Source organism: Molossus molossus, unplaced genomic scaffold (assembly GCF_014108415.1).
Source record: "Molossus molossus isolate mMolMol1 unplaced genomic scaffold, mMolMol1.p scaffold_m16_p_4, whole genome shotgun sequence".
NCBI lineage: Eukaryota > Metazoa > Chordata > Mammalia > Chiroptera > Molossidae > Molossus > Molossus molossus.
Window position 1 is genome coordinate 91,064,002 of NW_023425377.1, and position 20,685 is coordinate 91,084,686.

The 20,685-nt window shown below is 41.5% G+C and overlaps 1 protein-coding gene across 1 annotated transcript in view; it reads left to right on the forward strand.

Annotated features, from left to right (window-relative positions):
• Positions 1-19,636, forward strand: part of MFAP3L (microfibril associated protein 3 like) — a 40,990-nt gene extending 21,354 nt beyond the window's left edge. The window contains exons 2-3 of the mRNA XM_036282054.1: positions 1,053-1,480; positions 13,998-19,636. Of these exons, the coding sequence (XP_036137947.1) occupies positions 1,183-1,480; positions 13,998-14,929 (1,230 nt within the window). The 5' untranslated portion in view covers positions 1,053-1,182 and the 3' untranslated portion in view covers positions 14,930-19,636. The remainder of the gene's footprint in view (positions 1-1,052; positions 1,481-13,997) is intronic.
• The last annotated feature ends 1,049 nt before the right edge of the window (positions 19,637-20,685 follow it).

Genomic DNA, 20,685 nt, shown 5'->3' on the forward strand with positions numbered 1-20,685 from the left:
GTCAACAGATAACAAGGAAATGAAACAGAGAGTTGGGTGGCATGAGGCTCAAAGGAGCATGGGCAGTTGCATGGCAGGGAAGGAGTATTCCGAAAGCCATAATGGGGAGTCAGGGGAAGGCCACACTGATTCCGGTGGTGCCCTTCCCCACGTGGCACAGCTGGGACACTGAAACAGACAGGAAGAACACTGGTGAAGGAACCCCCCGGTGAACAGTCGGGTCATCTACGATGAAGACAGGTGATGGGATGGAAAGAAACCTTGTCACGCTAAAGAAAAGAAGCCCGTGTCGGCTTTTGAACTTTCTGAAGTAATATGATAAATTTAACATAAGAAATATATCTTTGTTCCTACTAGTAGCTGTACATTTTAGTAGCAAAAATAGCACTGATTGTCACGATTCCTGTGAAAAAGTTAACAACATTCGGAATATCTGAATTCGTGTGTTTATTTTCATTTTATTTTACTTTTTTTAAATTGATTTTTAGAGAGAGAAGAAGGGAGAGAGAGATTGAAACATCAGAGAGAGAACATTAATTAGCTGCCTCCTGCATGCCCCCACTGGGGATCAGGCCCACAACCTGGGCCTGGGCCCTGACCGGGAATCGAACTGGAGACCTCTTAGTGCGTGGGTCAAAGCTCAACCACTGAGCCACACCGGCTGGGCTGAATTTATGTGTTTAAAAATTATATAGGTTTGGCCCTGGCCGGTTTGACTCAGCGGTTAGAGCGTCGGCCTGCGGTCCAGAGAGACCCGGGTTCGGTTCCCGCTAAGGCGCGTACCTCAGTTGCGGTTTTTCCCTGGCCCTGGTCGGTCGTGCGGGTGGCAGCCACTCGATGTGTCCCTTTCATGTCGATGTTTCTCTCTCTCTCTCTGTTCCTCTCTCTCCCTCCCACTCTACCTGAACAAAAAATGGAAAAATGTCCTCGGGTGAGGATAAAAAAAAAAAAATTATATAGGTTTGTATTTTAGCTGGGTTTCTTATGTTTTATAAATAATATTTTAAAAGTATGAGTGCTAATATTTATGTATGTATGGTTTGTTTTAACAGGTTCTTAATCAAGAACCAACTCTATGGATCCAGGACGGGTTTGTCCCAGGGCCTGCTCTGAACAGCATGCTGCCTGCTGAAGAGTCCATTGGCAAACCATCTCTGTTGCCTTACAGAGCGAGCAAAGAAGATGGATCGATTGAAGAGCCATCTGCCTGTGTGCTGTGTACCTTCTGTGCCCTTTCTAATCCTAGTATCCACTCTAGCGACTGCAAAGAGTGTGACTAACAGCACTTTAAATGGCACTGACGTGGTCTTGGGCTTTATGCCCGTAATCATTGCCAGAACTGACCATATCATAGTCAAGGAAGGGAATAGTGCCTTGATTAATTGTAGTGTTAATGGCATCCCTGATCCACAGTTCAAGTGGTATAATTCCATTGGCAAGCTGCTGAAAGAAGAAGAGGATGAGAAGGAGAGAGGAGGAGGTAGGCTTTCAAGTTGGGTCAAATGTCATAAAACATAAACACGGACCATAGAGCCAGCACCTTAAATCTGAGTTGTTCTTATTCAGGTCATTTAAAGATCTCATTTTGTCTTCTTTCTGGGGCAAGAGAGATAAATATATATCCTTAAGGATTCAAAGCAGTAATTAATTCTTTTCTCTTTTTTTTTTTTCACTCTTTGACTCAGAAGACAAAGGATAAACATTAAAGTCCCTTAAAAGGCCTCTTGGCATTATGTAATTTAATGTGTACAAAATGTTATAGGGACGAATGTAAAATGGATTTTTCCTTAAGTATATGTTCCATTTACAAGGGAGTTTAATTTTGTTTCACAGAACTGGCTCAAATAAACAGTATCGCAGTCGTTTATCGTTAAATGCCCGTTTAATCCATGGACTGTGGATTTAAAGGCCACACTTCTTAAAAGAAGTCTCACCAACTAGAGATCATTCTGTGCTCCTCGAGGCCTGGCTGGTGGTTCTAGACTGTCTCTTGCAGTTGAGGCCAGGAGGGAGGGGGAAAGCAATCGCAAGAAATAACATGTGCTAACAGGGGAACGCTTGGTTTTTAATGAACGAGTTTCTAACCAAAAAGTGTGAATCACCTACCTAAGTACTGAGCTTACGTCAGGGAAATTTCCAGCCAAAGGAAGGATTGATTGAGTCATTAGGAATCAGTACATTTCTTGTTTTAGGGGTGACAAGCAATTGTCTAAACACCCAAGCCTGAGCCCTTTGACCTAAAGAAGTTAATGTACTTTCCTGAGCATTTTCTTTGAGATCAAGTTAAGGGGTTCTGGCCAGGGAGTAAAAAGACCATTGTTCTGAGGCCAGAGCGTCTTTGTTCCTATCACCCTTCCATTCACACGGGCCTTCCCATCCCACAGCCCTTTAACCAGTGAACAGTCCCCAGAAGAGTTTCTGCTCCCAGGAAATCGTACATTTTTAATCTCCTTCCCTCTTTTTATCTTAAGTTTTATCTTCATTGCTCTGAAAAGAGAATAGCAGCTAATGCCTTATGTCTCCTTAGGAGCTGCAGGATGGAGGGAGTGGTGTTTTCCTGCAACTGCACGGTTCTGGTTCACAGCTGCACTCCTAGTGGTTAAGGTGGCTCCAAGTCTAACTCCCGGGGACTGGGTTTCATGGTCATGCTCTCACTTCCATTGCTTTTGGTCAGCCATTCAAGGGTGCACAGCACAAATAAGCTTCTTCCCTTTAATGAAAATATATATCAGGTATCATATATTCGTTTGCCTGTTTAACCTGGAAGAGTGGAACACTTTCTCCAACAGGTAATTAAGGGACCATATCATTTTAAAATTAGGAGGCACCTTAAGACATTGTAATCCAAATTCCTCTTTTACTCAGACTTTCCCCAGGCCCTGCTGTTATTAAGTGGCTATGACTAGAACCTTCACTACCTACTAGAAAGATGAGACAACACCACCCCTAACCCACATTTGGTTTCCATTTTTACAGTTCTTTCCCCCCAGACTACAGGGCAAAAGGAAGTGACATCACACTTGGGAAGAGGGACAGTCACCATAGTATCTTATACACCCTCAGGTCCCTGTAATTCATCAGGTCTTTCTGCAGAGTTAGGCCCCTTCGAGGAATATCCAGGTGAATGAATTGAGGAGAGCAAGAACTCAGACCTGAATCTCCCTTTCCATGGACCTTGGAGCAAAGGTTATCCCTGGGTATTAAAGAACTGGGCTGAGTGAACCCCTACGTCCAAGAACAGCCCAGTACTGGAACCTTAATTTCAGCCACAACACTTTGAGTCTGTCCTGAAGTAGTACCTTGCTGCTTCCAAGAGATCATGTGATGTCTTAATTGAAAAGGTCCTCATAACTGTTGACTCCATCATGGCAAGTGAACTCCATACCTTACCTTTATCATCTGTGTATTGGGAAGCTGAGCTAGATGGAAGTTACATTTGGCACAGTATTACTTTGTTCTGTGGGTGCTCAGGTGGTCTATAGTAGCAGCCTGTTGGTGACCCCTGGACCGTGGTAGCCAGTGGAAAGCCTTTGGCACAGAGAACTAACTGCTCTGTCAGAACTCAGCACGTCACCATGTTTGTAGCCAGCAGCCTTGCTGATAAATCAGATGTTTTGAAATCTCATAAGGAAGATGCACTCTCATTTTTTTAAAAAGAACTCATAATTCTAGTACTTGATGTTCCAGCTCAGCTTTTGCAGTTACAATGCATAATTATAGTAATTTCGGAACATAATAACACAGGGCAATGTAAAACTCTGTACCTAACAACCAAGCAAAGCATAGGAAATAGTAGGAAAGACACTCTTCATCATAAAATATCAGAATTTTAGTCCTAGAATGGCCAATTAGAGGACCCATAGCCTTTAACCCTTCATTTCTAGTGGAGAAAAAGCCCGTATTATAACACGAACATAGATTTTAATTTTCAGGCTGATAGGCTAGAAGTTTAAATAGAGCATTTATTGCTCTATTAATAACTCTTGTTACATTTGTAACTCAACAAAGAAGTGATTGAATATAGAATGAAAAATGAGGCTAATATCCTGGAATGTTGCCTAGATACAGTAGACTACTTGTAAAACCAAACTACCAAAATGAATGTGATTTTCATTAACAACCACTACCATTGATTAAGCCCCTGTACCCAGTTCCATGCATCATTTCTAATCTTTACGATAAGCATGACAGTTAGCTATTAATCTTCACGTTTACAAATGAGAAACCAGGTGAATGGAGAGGAAATTACACAACCACAGTGCAGCTAAGCTAGTATTTACTCTCCCTCTGTGCCCAGCCGGCGTCTGCTCATCCTTCAGGTCTCAGTAGGTGAAAAATGTTGAAGAGCATCTAACCCAGACTGAGTGAATGTCAGAAGCCCTCCAGGATGGAGAGGCATTGTAACCACCACCAGCACAGTCAACAGTGTTAGGATACATGGTGTGACGTGTGTATAGACAGACATGTATTCAAACTCATCTGGTGAGTTGCTCCAGGAGCACACTACCATTTGCTTTGTGATTAGCTGGGAAAGGAACGATTGCATCTCTTGTTTAGGCTGAAAAAGTGAGACAGCTATTATTCGTGCCAGCCCTGCCAGAGAGAAGGGGGCTATTTCCTGCCGTTGGCAGGAGCAGCTGCTGCTTTGCTTTTCTTCCCTTGTGCTTGTCACGTCAGTTCCACAGGATTAGGAGAGGCCAATGTGTAATCTTATTTCTGGAGGGAGATTTTCTTTTTTTTCACTCGTTCACCAAAAGACATGCTTGGGGTGGTTGGTGTACCAACCTTATTACAAAAATAACTCAGAATTCAAATAACATGAATAACCACAAATGGCCACACAATGTGCTGGTTTCAATTTTCCTTTTGCTGGAGGTGAATACAAATATATGGCTGTCAGAAAGCATTATGAAAAAGTCCTAGTTATTTCAGGTACGAATTATCGAGTGTATTTTTGCTGTGCCTTCTAACCCTGACTTTAAACCATTCAAATGTACCTTTATCAGACAATAAACAACAAGCATTTCAAGAAAGTCAGCTGGTATAGGCCTTTGTAAACATGACTGACTTATTAAGTTTAAAATCTCCCTTAAAGTTAGGTTTCAGACCTCTCTGTGGATTTGTCTTCCGGACCCTTGTAGCATTCTGTCACCAAAACGAATTAAGAATTATCTTTGGAAATAAACACGCACAGAGGAATGAGCTGAACTCCACAGTCCACAGTTCTCACCATGGCTGCTCTAGCTCTGTGGAATTCATTATAAATTTTGCATTTATTTTATATCTCTGCATTGTTTTTATCTCTCAGCTTTTCAGATTTTTTTAATGGTCTATAAATTGCTTTTTCACTATTTCTGCGAAGGATACCCTCCAGCTGTGCCAGCCAGGTTTCAACACTGTAGTGTATCATCTCCCTACTTAATATAGATGGAAGGAGGTCAGTTCCCACAGCACTCGATGTAAATTGTCCTTGGCCTCTAAGATCAGCATGAAGTAGTGTGTTAACTTTTGAAAATACTATACCGAATTCCTCTTTTTAGTACATTAAATATTTGAAATTTTAAAAAATCAACTTATCAATGGCATTAATCACAATAGGTGGAATTATGACAATAGTATTGGAAGTTCCAAAGAAATTTAGGATAGTTTTTCTTCGGGCAAGTTTCTTAACGTTTCTGAGCCATAGTTTTCCTATCTGTAAAAGAGAGATAATTCTTTTTGTTACTATGTACGTTTCTGAGTCCTAAATCAATGATTGTGTATTATATGCTTAGTATAGTACCTAGAGCCTACCAAACTATCACTAAACGGCAACTGCTGTTATTGGCAATACTGTCCTATTGCATGACAGTCATAGATTCTAAGCCCTTCAATCTCTGTTTTGTAAAGAAAGATCATTTTCTGGGTAATTTCTTATTCTCTACCTCAATTTCTCAATCTTTTAAATAAAATTTAAACACACACACACAAATGTATATCCCTTCCATGTTATTTGAAATTTGAAAATAATGTTACTGTCCTGAGAGCAAGTTTGGAATCCTCTCCCCATCAGAGGCTCCCTGCTCTTAGCACATTGCTTCAGCAGACACAGGGCACACCGGTATCCAATAGGCTTCTGTCTGGAAAAGCAGTGTATGTGGATATTGTAAAGTACATTATGCACAGGATGAACTTTACATTTGCCAAATCCAGTGTTTGCGAGGCTGCTGTTAAACCTCCTACAGTGCATAGGATAGACCCCTACAAAGAATTATCTAGTGCAAAAGGTCAGTCACACCCAAGCTGAGAAAGCCTGGTCTAACCCAAAGAAGCACTCCTCAGCTATCTAAAGAACCACTGCAAAGTAGATCTTCAGTTGTTTGAACCCATAGTGTATTTTGCCATAAAAGTGGTTTAATTTATGGTACTTTGATTCATTTTCCAAACGGAGTCATTTTAAGGGCCAAGTTGGGTAACAAACCACCATTTGTAAGCATTTCTTTAAATGAGTTGTGCTCCATTTGGGATGTGAGCCCAGAATGCTTTAGATTTAGCCATGAAAAGACCTGTCCAGATCCTTCTCAGAGAAGGATGGCAGCTGAGATTCCCCAAATGTAATCTTTTTCTATGAACCCAGGGTAGGTTGCTGTTGTCTTGGAAGGCCACCTGCAGCTGCTGTCAGAAATGACTCTTGCTAGACTGCATGGAATTACAGGCTTGGCACTCTTTTGAAAATCAAGATTACCAGATCAAATTAGCTGGAGGGTCAAATGTCTCCTTTACCAGGACATGAAAATACAGGTTCTTTTCAAATATCATCCATACCTTTAAGCAGAGCAGAAGTGCAGGCTCAGAACAGCACAGTCTGTCCACCCCCACCTCCCTGGGCTGAAAGCTGAGCTTAGCCGGTGTTATCCTCGGTTACCATGATGGAGGAACCAGCTTGTTAGAGCTGCCCTACTAGCACTCTTTGAGGAGGTCCCCTGGGAGGATGAGGGAGGGAGGGAGGGAGGGAGGGAGGGAGGGCACAAGAGCCCTTGCAACTTGCAGTGTTTATAACCTGACTCTTTGCAGTGGCTTTAAGAAGCCATCATGTATGGCAGACGCTCTGTGACAGGTGCAGCCGGACAGAGCTAGGTTTGTTTCCAATTATGTTTGTAAAAAGGCAAGTAACCTTTCACTACAGTAGTCTATATTTCACATCGTGGAAAATAAGGGTCACATGTGTAGCCACAAACCCATGGTGCATTTTGTTCTTACTTAAAGAGTGTCAATTCAATGCCATACCCGTTCCAGTGAATGTTGTATTTTATTTTTGTTTACGTAAACATTCACTGGGATTCTAACCACCTGAAAATTTTTACTGAAGTTGGTTTTAGGAGAACAACCTACTTGTTTTGGCAGATTGACTCTCCTTTTTTAAGAGCATGGGTTGTGAGGAGCTTAGGAGCCTAAGTATCTAAGTGGGGTTGTGAACACTTGTAATCTTCTAATACCACTCACTAGGGACATAGACACATCATACATCAGTTTGTTTGTACATTCACAGAACTCTCTAAGGCCAAAGAAACCCTTCTCTTCTATTAAGTAATTTGAGGGAATTCTAAAAGTTTAGCATTTGGGTGTAATGTTAATTTTTAATGCTCAGTGATCCTCAGGAAAAGCTGGAAAGATTTAGCATTTCTGAGGACATGAGATTTGGAGAAAAGCCGTCATTACAGTGTCTTTGTTGGTGGTGCTCTTCCTTTCTTTAGGGTTCTTCAGTTCCAGAAAGCGTTGATGGATCTCATGTCTATATGGCAATACTTGGGTCAGAAGTTGTTTGCATGATCGATGGTTTGACCTAATGCTATATGTCAGTCTTACGTTGAGTCACAATAACCCCAATACCACAGAATTTCTTGACGTTTCCAGTTTTGGCTGAAGCCATATAGTGCTGTTAGTCCACTTCTCTAATCACTAGGCTGTCTTCCTGACACTGTCCTGTTGACGGGACACTGTGCTGATCTGAGTGACTTCCCTTCCGTGTGCGTGCATGTCCCATGGTGAGCACCGTGGTACCAGGTCAGCCACCTTCCTAAATGGGACTGAGTTATGGCTTCTCCTAGAAAATGTTGGCAGGGGAGGAAAGTTCTAGAACTATGTCCCCGGATAGAAACACTACTCTGGAAAGAAATAATTTTCTTGCATTCATTAATATTTTTCCAGTCAATCTAGGCTTGCCCGATTTGAAGAACTTCAAGTCTAAACATGGGTCATAGATTACATTCACTTTAAATTTTGAGGGATTCCTCCAAATCAACCTTCCGACGGTGTTTACCAACCCAAGTCCCACCTGCAGTGTGGGGGAGTGTCCCCTTCTCCATTCTCTTGGAAACATAATGTATATTCAATGCCCCCCCTTTATTTGGCACTCTGAAAGGTGAAAATGTTGTTTTTTCAAAATTAGTCCCTGTAAATTTTAGTTATAATTTAATTATTAATTTTGGTGTTTTTTTTACACTTAGTTACCACTTACATTTTTTTTCTGTGACTTATCCATTCATCTTTTCTCCATTTGTTTTTTTCTTTTGGGTTGTCTTGATTTATAGGAGTATTTTTATGTTTTATAGTTAAGTATTTGTCAAATATTCTACAATTTTCTCCCACATTATCATTAGCTTTTAACTTCAGTATGGCATATTTTATAGTGTAAAAATTTTAATTTGGGAGAAAGTCAATCTGTCAATGTTTTCTTTACAGTTTCCGTGAATCTTGAAATGTTTTAAAAAGCCCTCCTATTCTAAGGTTATAAAAAATGATTTAATATCCTCAATTAACTTTATACTCTTAATTTTATATTTAGATTTTCAGAGAACTTGGAATTTATTTTTACATGTCACATAAAGTAGGAATTTAACTTTTCTTTGACACGAGTAGTCGATTATCCCAATATCCTTTTCTCAATGATTTGAAATGACATCTTCCTTATTTTTAAATTGCCCACACTTCCCAGCATCTGCTTCTGGACTTTGATGTTTTCTCCACTGTTTCAATCAGGGATCAGAGAAGACTTTCTCAGGGAACAAGGCGGGATGCCAGGGTGGCGTCTCAACTGGGCTAAGAATGTGTGAGACAGGGAGGCTTGGAGTGGGAAAGGCGGAGAGCATCCCAGGCAGAGGGAAGCATGTGGGAAGGTCCTGAGGCACCTTAAGATGTGAAATCGGGGGAAAGTCCTGCAAAACGAGGGTCTCCTGTTCTCTCTCAGGGTAAATAGATTAAGCTCTTGAACATTCTGGTCTTGTATCTCACTCAAGCCTTGTCTTTACCCGAGCCCTCTGGATTTTAAAAATGGTTGGTCAGCTCCAGGAGCATACACTGGGTTCCCTCTTTTGCTCATAGGCTCCCCACTTCAACCAACCATCCCCCTTTGACCTTAAAAGCCCTTTCTCGTTACCCTCATTTTGTTTCCTGCCTGCACCATTTCAGCGGGTCCGGGTCCTGGCCCTAGCGAGGACTCAGCCTCTCTCGTCAGTCTCTGCTTGCGGTCCCTTCTCCACCCCCCTGCCCTCTGCCAGGGATCCCTGGTTACCTATTGGAGTCTGTGTTCCGCTTTGGCCTGGATGGTTTTCGCAGTCAGGCATCATCTTTGCATTTGCATAGTCTAGTGTGGAACCTGGTATATAGACAATGTATTCAATAATTGTTGACACTGTGTGAACACGCTAAAAGATCTCCGCCCTTCCAGAAATGTCAGCTTTGTCGCATAGCACACACTGCGGCACAGCTGAGACGTGACACGTTCGCTTCTGCTGTGCGAAGGAGAGGCTGTCACCACAACACTGTTCTCACATGGGTGATTTTCATGTGTGATTCTCGTGCTTGTCGTTTCTTGGGGAGGACGGTGGCAGGTTCCCGGGCAAGCTCTAGCCTGTCTGGCTTCTTTTTTCCAGGCCCTTCCTGCTGCGTGTGACAGTGTTTCAGCCTGACCTTCAGGTGTGTGTCATCTTCCAGGAGCAGAGAGGGAAGAAGGGGGTTGGAGGAAGGGCATTCCCAAGGGCGAGCGACAGTCTGAGCCAGGCAGAGGGTGGAAGAGAACGACCATGAAGAGGTTAGGGAAATATTTCACATGTGATCTCTCCTATTGTATTCAGACAGTAGTGGTTAAGAAGCCGCCTATTTTATTTCCTCCAAAATTCATCGCACATGGAACTGACTTGGCATCAGCTGCTGACATTTAGGTTTTTGTTTGTGCTGAAGTGATGCAACTTCATGAAAATGCAACACATAACTTTGACATTCCCACTCAATTACAATTTAAAACGCGTGAGAACATTACTTGGACACCCAGTTGGTGTGTATAGCACTGGGGGTGTTTTTATTTCTTTAACTTTCTGGCAGCTGAAGTTGGGACCATTCCAGAATGAATCTTGGGACAATATTTATAGACTGCGGTGAGTGGTTATGTGTGGCACAGAAAATGTTCTCGAGATGATTCCAGCTGGGCAGGTACCCTGTGGGGATACTGCATGGGCCTGGGCTTAAAGTTGATGTGGGAGGACCCCCAAAGTGGAATTTGTGCCATCTTCTTAGTTTTTAGGGGTTCATATGACAGGGAAATATGAAGAAACTCTTATCACTAGTCAAAGGTCAAGCTGAGACTGAGAGGCATTATTTAGAGTCTTAATTCCTAGAGAGGGAGGAACGTATCAGCCTTTAAAAAAGAAACTGGACAGACGTATATGGCCTTTGAGGTCGAAATCTTAGCTCTTCTGACATTATAGTCCTTGGGAGGGGGGGGGGGGGTGCACGCACATGCGTTGGCTTCCAAAACCTTGCTTTGTGATCTGTTAAGAGAATGTTTAATCCAGGTCACACATTCATTTTACCATATCATACCTGAGAGGAGACCTAAACGTCATTAATATTACCTTGATCTATAAAATAATAGGATGGTTGTTTCAAGAGGAATCTAATAAAGGACCAAAAACTAAAACGTCTTGGTGTCCTTGTCTGAGATCGGAAACAGGAAGATGCTGGCAGAGATAGATGAGGTCCCAGTCATTTAACTAGGATGTTGCAGCTCAGATTATAGGTAATAACCCAAGAGTTTTAGGGTCATAATATGATTTACTTTTTGTCATAGTTTAGAGTTAAGCAAATATAGTCACTTCACAGATACATAGTTGGGCTTCGGGCTTCAAGAACAAACCACAAATTAATGATTGAATAAAGCATGTATAAGATGTTGTCTAGGGACCCACTGTCTTGGGCTAAGGAGCAGAAGGTGCTCCTAAGAAAATATCTGCTGAAAATCTCTGTTGTCCCCAAAGGAGCCACAGTGTCACCTACTGAGTTTGTGTTTGATTCCAAACTATGCCTCTTTTCACAGTGTGATAAGAAACTTTTGAAATGTCAAAGTTCTAACCGACATTGAATTGCGTGGGTCCAGAATAGGTAAATAAATGTCAGTACACAGTTACAGATATACCTGAAAGTAACTATAAAATTGAAGTTCAGAAACATTTTTTTAAGTAGAGGAACACATTGGTATGTGGTAACTAATATGCATTGTTGCATTTCACTTGTCTATAACGAGATACCATTATGACTAAAATTATTGTGTAGGTGTGAGGAGAAAGCTGTTTATATTACCATCTGACACCTGCCTTTTTAGATTAGTGTTCTTTTCTGCCTTTGTTCATTCTTCTGCACCCACCCAGGTTCAGACAACTCTCTTTGTTTTAATTCCTCCATAAAAGGAGTGGCAATGGGGAGGTTAGGAGATGAATAAATTGATCCTAATCATTCCCCATACAAATCATCTCACCTTTTCACCCTCTTCCACACTCTTTCCTGTTGTATTTTCTTCCACATGAAAGAAGGCAAACGTGAGCAGAGTCTGTAATCCCTGGAACCCGATACCTTCTATATCTATAATAAACTTTCAGTCACCTAGAGCCCTCCCCCATGCCTGCTGTAGTCTATCTTTATGAAACATGCAAATTTTAAGAAAATACATTCATAATTTCCCTTGCCTCATATTATTATATATTTGGATAAATCTGCAGTAAAAGTATCAAGATTCAGGTTCAGGAAATGAAAGGGGTGAAAGGTTTGCCCCATCTGAAATAGAGAAGATTTTGCAGACCGGTGCTGGGTTTGTTTATTCATGCACGCTCAGAGAGACTGAACATTCACTCGATTTTCCACCAGTGTTTTCTACTCTTGGGGAAAATACACTGGCTGAATTGTTAGAAAAGGGTTACTCGGGGACACCAGGAACCACTCTTCACAGATGTCCTTTCAGAAAGCAGAGTAATGTGACAGCATCTAAAGGCACCCTGCCAGAGTCACCCGGCCAGCAAGTTGGGGGAACGCAGGCCCCCAGGAGGCACCTCGCTGCTCCTGCCAGCTTCCTTAAGAATGTTCATTGGACTGTAGTCACCATGCTGTAGCAGATGATGGTGGCATAAAGAAGGCCCTCTGTTGCCTCATTTCCCGGTCCCTTGAGACCTTGGTCATGAATGTGCTCAGAAGTTTAAAAAAGGAACCTTTTGCTTGTTGCTTTGGGGAAATATCAGACTTTTAATTAGAATTAAAAGGCACTGCCAGGAAGGAACAAGTAAAAATATAACACAAGCATAGGTACTTAAAAGGAAACTCCATGTTAAATTGCCCCATCTCTCTGGAGAGGTTCTTCTGGTTGGCTCAGGGAACTGGAGTGCTTTTATGGAGAAATATCTGCCGGCTCTGTTCCTCAGACTCCCAAGAGGTCTGACCTGGGCTCTCCATTCCCTACAGGACAGGGTAGGTAGGTAGGGATAGGATTACAGAAAGGTTCAGACCCAATACCCACAAGCCAAACCTAGTATCTGTTGTCCAGGGGTCCTCTGACCTGCGGGACTAAGAATTAATCCCAACTAAAGAGTTTTGCTGGATTCAGAACCTCATTCCCAGGGCAACACTGCGTCCTTCCTAGGCCAGAAGGGGGAGGAAAAATTGCTCTTATCAACATGCATTCTCTTATGGTGTGAGGCTTGTTTTCAATTTGATGGGTCTATCATTTCTTTGCAAGGCTAAAACAAATTGATACAAATTCATACCCAACCTCCGAATCTTCACATTACAACTTTAAGTAGTATAAACAATTCATTGTAGATTCTCAAAATTAATGACATAGCCCTGGCTGGTTTGGCTGAGTGGTGTTAGAATGTCGGCCCACAGACCAAAGGATCTTGGGTGCGATGCCCTGTCAAGGGCACATACCTGGGTTGCAGATTCAATTCCCGGCCCCCATAGGGATCATGTGGGAGGCAATCAATCACCGTGTCTCTCTCACATGAATATTTCTCTCTCTCCCCTTCACTCTATCTAAAAATCAATGGAAATATATCCTCGGTTGAGGATTAACAACAACAAAAAATTAATGACATAATTATGAGATCATACAAGGATAACTTCAGTGTCAAATATGAGAAACCCAGGTAGACAATTATAATTTAATTGATTTATTCCAAATTTTATGTTGCTCCTAAACTACATTATGTTCTAAGAAGCATTTCATTCCCCAGTGAACTTATCTTCAATAGCGTCATGTTCACAAGTAGGTTAGATAATCAGATACTATAGTTAAGGAATTCTTAGTAGGAACACAGTATTCTCCAGATTGTTTCTTTTTCTTTTTCTTTTTTTTTTTTTCACTAGGGTGTGGAATTCCACAGTATGGTTTGGTGCTTTAAAAAGTACAGCCTCTTGAACTTGAGTTCATCTTCTAGCTCTACTGTTTCCACCTTGGGAAGGTGGCTTAATCTAATTGTGCCTCAGTTTTGTCATCCTATGAAATGAGGCTAGAATTGGTACCTACCCCACAGAGCTGTGAAGGTTAAATGAGTTCTTACACGTCAATGTCTGGCACATACTAAAGGTTCGCTGTTGCTCTCATTAATAGTTGATGTTTTCAGTCATGTGCAAGCTTGTAGTCCCTTCAATGGACTTTGCATGTCCTGTTTTGAATGTTCTTCTCTGCCTCCCGACAGGAAAATGGCAGATAAATGAAGTCGGCCTCCTGAACATCACCAGGGTGTCTTTTTCAGACCGAGGGAAATACACCTGTGTTGCTTCTAATGTCTATGGCACTGTGAACAACACAGTGACCCTGCGAGTCATCTTCACCTCTGGAGACATGGGCGTCTACTACATGGTCGTCTGCCTCGTGGCCTTCACCATTGTCATGGTCCTCAACATCACGCGCCTGTGTATGATGAGCAGCCACTTGAAGAAGACTGAGAAGGCCATCAATGAGTTCTTTAGGACAGAAGGTGCAGAGAAGCTGCAGAAGGCATTCGAGATCGCCAAGCGGATCCCCATCATCACCTCAGCCAAAACTCTAGAGCTTGCCAAAGTCACCCAGTTCAAAACCATGGAGTTTGCCCGCTATATTGAAGAGCTGGCCAGGAGCGTGCCTCTGCCTCCTCTCATCATGAACTGCAGGACCATCATGGAGGAGATCATGGAAGTGGTCAGGCTGGAGGAGCAGGGGCAGAATTTCGTGCGGCACACTCCAGAGGGCCAGGAGGCGGCAGACAGGGATGAGGTGTACATGCTCCGAAACTCTCTGAAGCGAAGTGACTCCCCCACCGCCGACTCAGACGCCTCGTCGCTGCACGAACAGCCTCAACAGATCGCCATCGAGGTGTCCGTGCATCCACAGTCCAAAAAAGACCACGTGGACGACCAAGAGGGGGCACCGTTTGAAGTCAAGGATGAAGAGGAGACAGAACCGTCAGCTGAACCTTCCCCAGAAACTGTAGAGCCTTCTACGGATGTAACATCCACGGAGCTAACATCTGAAGAGCCCACGCCCGTTGAGGTATCAGACAGAGGCCTGCCACCAGCCCGCCTGGGAACCACGGAGCCGGCAGTGACACACGACAGAAACACCTGCATTATTTATGAAAGCCATGTCTAATATCAACTCTGAAAAGCTATGCATATCAAGAAAATTAGGGGCTGCTCGTCGTAGTCCAGGTGTAGTACGCACTTGCCACTAAGCCTTACTAGGAGACTGGCATCCCTTAGGTAGGAGTGATGCCATTGTCAAAGGGGAAACATCTGCATGCAGTTCATGTGACTGGAACCTCCCCGGTCGGAAAGGATGCGGGAATCATCAGGGTGCAGAATCGATACTATTGGACAGGTGTCTAAGTGATACGAATGTTAGAGACGATTCTCTGCTAAATACCTTAATTGGTGATGCCCTTTTGGCAAAGAGTACACTGCTGTAAGATAAATTCTGAGTTCAAGAGCCCTGTCCAATGCACACTGCATTGCTTTTCTTTAAACAAACAAACAAAAAAAAAGTATAGGTCTGCTGCAATAGCAAATGCACGTATATGGGTTTGTTGCACTTTCTTCTCAGTTTTTATTCCTTTCACTGATCCTTTATAATGGAGTAGTTGTTGTTATAGTAATACTAATTCCTCTTTCTGGTTTAGTCCTTTTTGTCCTTATTTTCCCCTAGAACATTTACCTCAGAGGCTTTGGTATCAGTCATAGTCACCAGTACCAGGGCTGATACCTCTAAGTCATTTGTAATGTTCCAAAGTAGTCACTAAGCTCCTTATTTTCGTTATTTCCCAGGCCTGTTTTCATACCTTGATTTTTATTTGTTTTTAATGAAGCTGCTGTGAAACTGAGAAAAACCTTGCCCAGGAATAGCACTTTAATAGCCAAACGAAAATGTGTTTACCTGTCCAATTCTGAGGGCCTTTTGGTGAGCTCAGCTGAGGTATGGGGCAGCAGGAATTATAAATGGTTGAATATACCCATAATACCCACGCAAACTGCTGTTTTTACATTTAAGTAATACCATCTTCCAAACAAAAACTGATTCTTTATCTGGAAAATGTATTGCTTCCAAAGTCACAGACATTGGATGAATCCCTGCAGGTTGTAGAATATTGGCTACCCAGAAGGACTTGCAGGGAAGGATATATGACAATGGTATAGGAAACTGTACCATCAACTTTCATGCCAAAATTATTGAATTATTGTTTAGTCCCACAAGAAAGCAGTTATATGCAAGGCAGGATGTCGTTATAGACAAAAGACAAAACTAATCATCCAAAGGCCAACACCTTACCTGACTTTGCCAATAACCAGCTGCCTGGCTTTGGGCAAGTCTGGGTTTCAATTTCTTACTGGTCAGAGAGGTCAGACTCGATGAGCTCTGAGCACCATTTAAATGGTCTCATTCTCTCACAGAACCAAACCAATATTCTTTTTCATAAGTACTTGAAAGATTTTCACTGGTATCTCTGGGTTCACCTAACATTGTTTATGCTGCATTATTTACTCAGATAAATGTGATGATTTTCAAAAATCATAGCATTTTAAGTAAGTTGTGAATCTTCTCCCTGCCTCCCCCCCCCCCCAATTAGTCATTTAGACGAATTCTACAATTTCGATTTAATCATGGTGAGAACAAGTGGTATTATTTCATTTTCACTTGGGAGCAGGGAGACACTAACCTTGAAGTGGTTATAAGGGTCATGGCCACATCAAGTGATGGGGTCATGACATTGAGGTTACATGGACCACAGTGCTAATAAGCAGAAGCAGATGTTTAGTCCTCACTCTGTCACTATCTGGATAAGTAATCTTGGACTGCTCCCTTCTCTATTCTGGGGTTTAATTTCTTTCACCTGCAAAATATAGCGGTTGTACCTGATGAGTCACAGGATCCCTTCTAGCTCAGACATTTAAAGTTTTACAGAAAGTTTATAATCTCTCCTGGTGGCCCCCACTGCAAGAGACAAGCAATATTAGGAGCAAAAATGGGTACATGAGGTTGGATGCTTTTGTTGTCCAAACTTTACAGCAAATGTATCTATCTAGCTCTGTAGACGAGGGCAGTAAGTTTGGCTTTAGGGATGGCCTTGACTGGTTTTTTATACCTAGATAACTGATGTGGAAGGCAATCTGACAACCATGGATTATGATCAGAACTCTCTTGGTCAGGAATGAACTATTGGCATCTTTGGTGGTCACGTAAAGAAATCAGTAGTGAGCAATCAGGAGAAACTGATCAGGCTCTCTTGACTGGGATTTTATGTATTTGGGTTGCAGAGAAGTTTTATCTCCAACTCTTAGAATATCAACATTGTTAACTTCTTACGGAGGTCAACAAATTCTTACCATGGATCTGTACACCCAGAACAACAGAGACTTAAACTCATTTTTTGGTATTTTGTGAACTATTTCTCAATGAATTCAGTTGTCATTCCACCCAAACCCATGTGCACATGTCCACATGTAATTTTCAAGAAAAGGCATCTACTTCATCTAGACATTGGTTCAGGGTGAAAAGTTTACAATGGGCACATTTTTTAGGAAGCAGGAGCAGAAATGTGTGACCAAAGAATGTTTCCATTTTGTTTTTAGCTTCTTCTCTGGGGAGATTCTGTAGATTTTCAAAACGTTCCCCCTCTTTAAAGCATCCAAAAACTCTTGATATAATAATAATGGCCAACCTAAAGGGAGCTTGACTTACAACAGAGAGTTCTCCTTCCAGAAATTCTACACTCTTCCTATCCATCCTGTTGCTAGCTTATAAAATGAGAAAGGTTCTCCTGCTAGAATATGAAATGTAGAAGACCTTGTAACTTTCAGCTGGTTTTTCAAAGATAAATTAAATGGTTCAGCTTCATAGAATTCACAGATGTATGTCTGTGTGTGTGCACAACACACACGTCAGACTCACTTGGGCAGTTTTAAAAGTTTAACGCTAAATCCCAAGCCATGATCTTGGAGTCATATGTAGTCATTCTCAAAATCAAACAAAATCTGGTGTCTGAGTCATCTGGTTATATCTCTAGCGATTTTTTTTCTTGAAATTCTGAAAATGATTCAGAGATGTATGCATATTTAAGTCACTTAGATGATCTGCAAACCTGGATGGTATTTATTCTAAATGGAAAAAGAAACAATTTTATACTGAAAAATCTATGTAATTTATAGTTTTGTTTAATATATTATATTTTCATATCTCTAGGGCACATCTACTCTTCTCATCTTTTTGTATATCATATGTAGTAAAAAGAAATACTAGCACTTGACTAAAATCTCTAGGAACTAAATGTGATACCTAATGTATAGAAATCACCCTAAAACGATGTGAATGTTCTCACCATACCAAGCGTTATTGTGCCGTGTTGTTACATGGAGAACGATTTGTCTCAGATGCTTATGAGCACTCCTTCTTCCAAAACTAAGGCTAGGAGACCTGCCCTCCCTCACAATGGATTCTGGAAGCCCTTTCCTTTCTTCTTCCTTTTTAGTGATTGCTTCCTTTTTACCTGTCTGTGCTGTTTCAGCCCCCCTTTAAAGGGCAAGTGTGAGATCGGAAGGCAACTTGATGGAAGGACGGAATTGAACTGTGGCTCTGCAAATTATTTAATGGACTAATAACCTGTTTTAAACCCAGTGCTTGGATTGTCACATATTAGTGATCTAAGATCTGCTCGCTTCTGTAGCACACGAAGAAAAGGTGAGGCACAGCGAATACTTGCATGTTTTGTACAGGCACACTCTCCGTGTAGTGCAGCAGACACAAACCAAGTTAACCGTAGAAACACCAGTCCCAGCCATGGGAGGAACTGGTCCGCCAAGGCAAATCAGACACCTTCCGTTTGCAGATGGAAATACAGTGCTGTGTCAGGGCTGGAACTGAAATGGCAACCTCTGTGGTCCTGTCAGTGGAGGGTTTCCTTCCACTCGGTAAGAAAACGGAGCGTTCAACTCCTCTGTCAGATACTCTGTTTTATACTCCGCGCAGTTCAGCTACTCACTTGTACCTGTCTTCACATATCCTTTCGGCAGTCCCTTATGATTATTGTTCCTGTCCCTATCTTTGCTTTTTAAACTAATGTATTGTGCTCTTTGGATACCTACCAAATCTCATTGCCTATTCCCACACATATTTGAGCACCGGATGTCTTCAGGATATTAGTCATTTTACATTCACTTACTCATTTAAAAATCCTTCAGTAGATAACCAAGTTTATTTTCCTTATGACTTTCCTAGGGTTTCTACAGTGTTTAATCATGTCTGGAGTAAATAAATCAGTGGCCGGGGGAGGGAATCAAAACAGAATTGCTTATTATGTTTTCCAAAGGACTGTTTGTTATAAAAGGAAATATTGTATGAGGGTGGCAATGATCTTTAAGAGTCTATAAGATATCATTTTAAGGAGGCTAGTACCCAGAATACCACAATCAAAATTGAAGCTTTTAGAGAATGTAAAAATAGGGGAAAAAATAGTTCTAAGAATATTTTGGCATGAGTTATTTTTATTTAACCAGTAATAAAAACCTTCAAATGTATCTCTCTGATACCACAGAGCTGCCTACAGTGAGTAAAGGTCAAAGAAGATGCTTATATTTCTGTTTGGTTTGCTGTTTATGTAGTTCTGGATATCCTTTGTTAAAATCAGAAAATAAAAAAAAATGTACCTGGGCAGAAACTTCTAACTGGTGATTTTGTGAACTATAAATGTTCACTTTTTAAAAACAAGTAAAATATGGAAACAAATGACTGATATTTAAGTTGATGTTATAGTAAGAAAAAACGTGTGATTCATCCTGTATTTTGATTGTTGCTTTAATAAAGGGTTTGCACAGGTGTGCGGAATGTGTGTGTGTCCTACCCAAGGGCATATCATTGTGGCCTGATTTACTCTTTGCAATGACATGAAATCTGTAGTTAATTCTTTTCCCTACCTTTTGCATCTAAAGCATATCTTGAGGGGAAATGAAATAACTTTTTTTTTTCCTTTTATTGATTTTAGAGAGAGGAAGGGGGAGGGAGGGAGAGAGAGAGAGAGAGAGAAACATCAGTGAGAGGACATCGATTGGCTGCCTCCTGCATGCCCCCCATTGGGGATTTTGCCCACAACCTGGGCATGTGCCCCAAATGTTAATCGAACTGGTAACCTCTTGGTACATGGATCAATGCTCAACTACTGAGTCACACCAGCTGGGCAAAATGAAATAACTTTTATGTAAAACTACGAACTTGATCCAAATTCAGAAACCTTAACATCATCCTGACAAACATTATAGCTATTTACTATTATCTATATTAAGAACAAGTTTACTTACTGAAGAGAATCCAAAAATATCAAGAAACTTACATACCCATAACTATCCACAGGAGTAGGCATGAGTACTAGATCTGCCACGAAACACCTGTACAACACCCAGTCCGGGCCAAATCTAAGAACATGCTAAGTACGCAGGTCCCCCTGACAATCGGAAAGCTTTAAAAGCAGCATTCGCTCAGATAAAATGAGATGTGTGATATGTAAGCAAAAGAAGAAAGGAGGCTACAAAATGAGAAACAAAGGCACCTAAGAGGGCAGAAAGTCAATATTTTACTGTAGACTAAAGAGGCAAAAAAAAATTACTGAGTGAATTATTCATGCACATAACTAACCATCCATGGGTTCTCTCAAGCAGAAAAGAAAAGGGGGTTTAAGAGAGTGAAATATAAATGATTGTGTCCTCGTGAAGGAGAAAATAAGAAAGTTTTGTCCTAACCAGGTAATTTTGGTGCATATTTTCAGACCCAGAACAAACAATTGCTAAATGATTTTTTGCAGATTTTGGAATGCCATGTTCTGCATGAGTCTTTATCCAAGGAGCTAGGTAATCAGTGATTTTTAA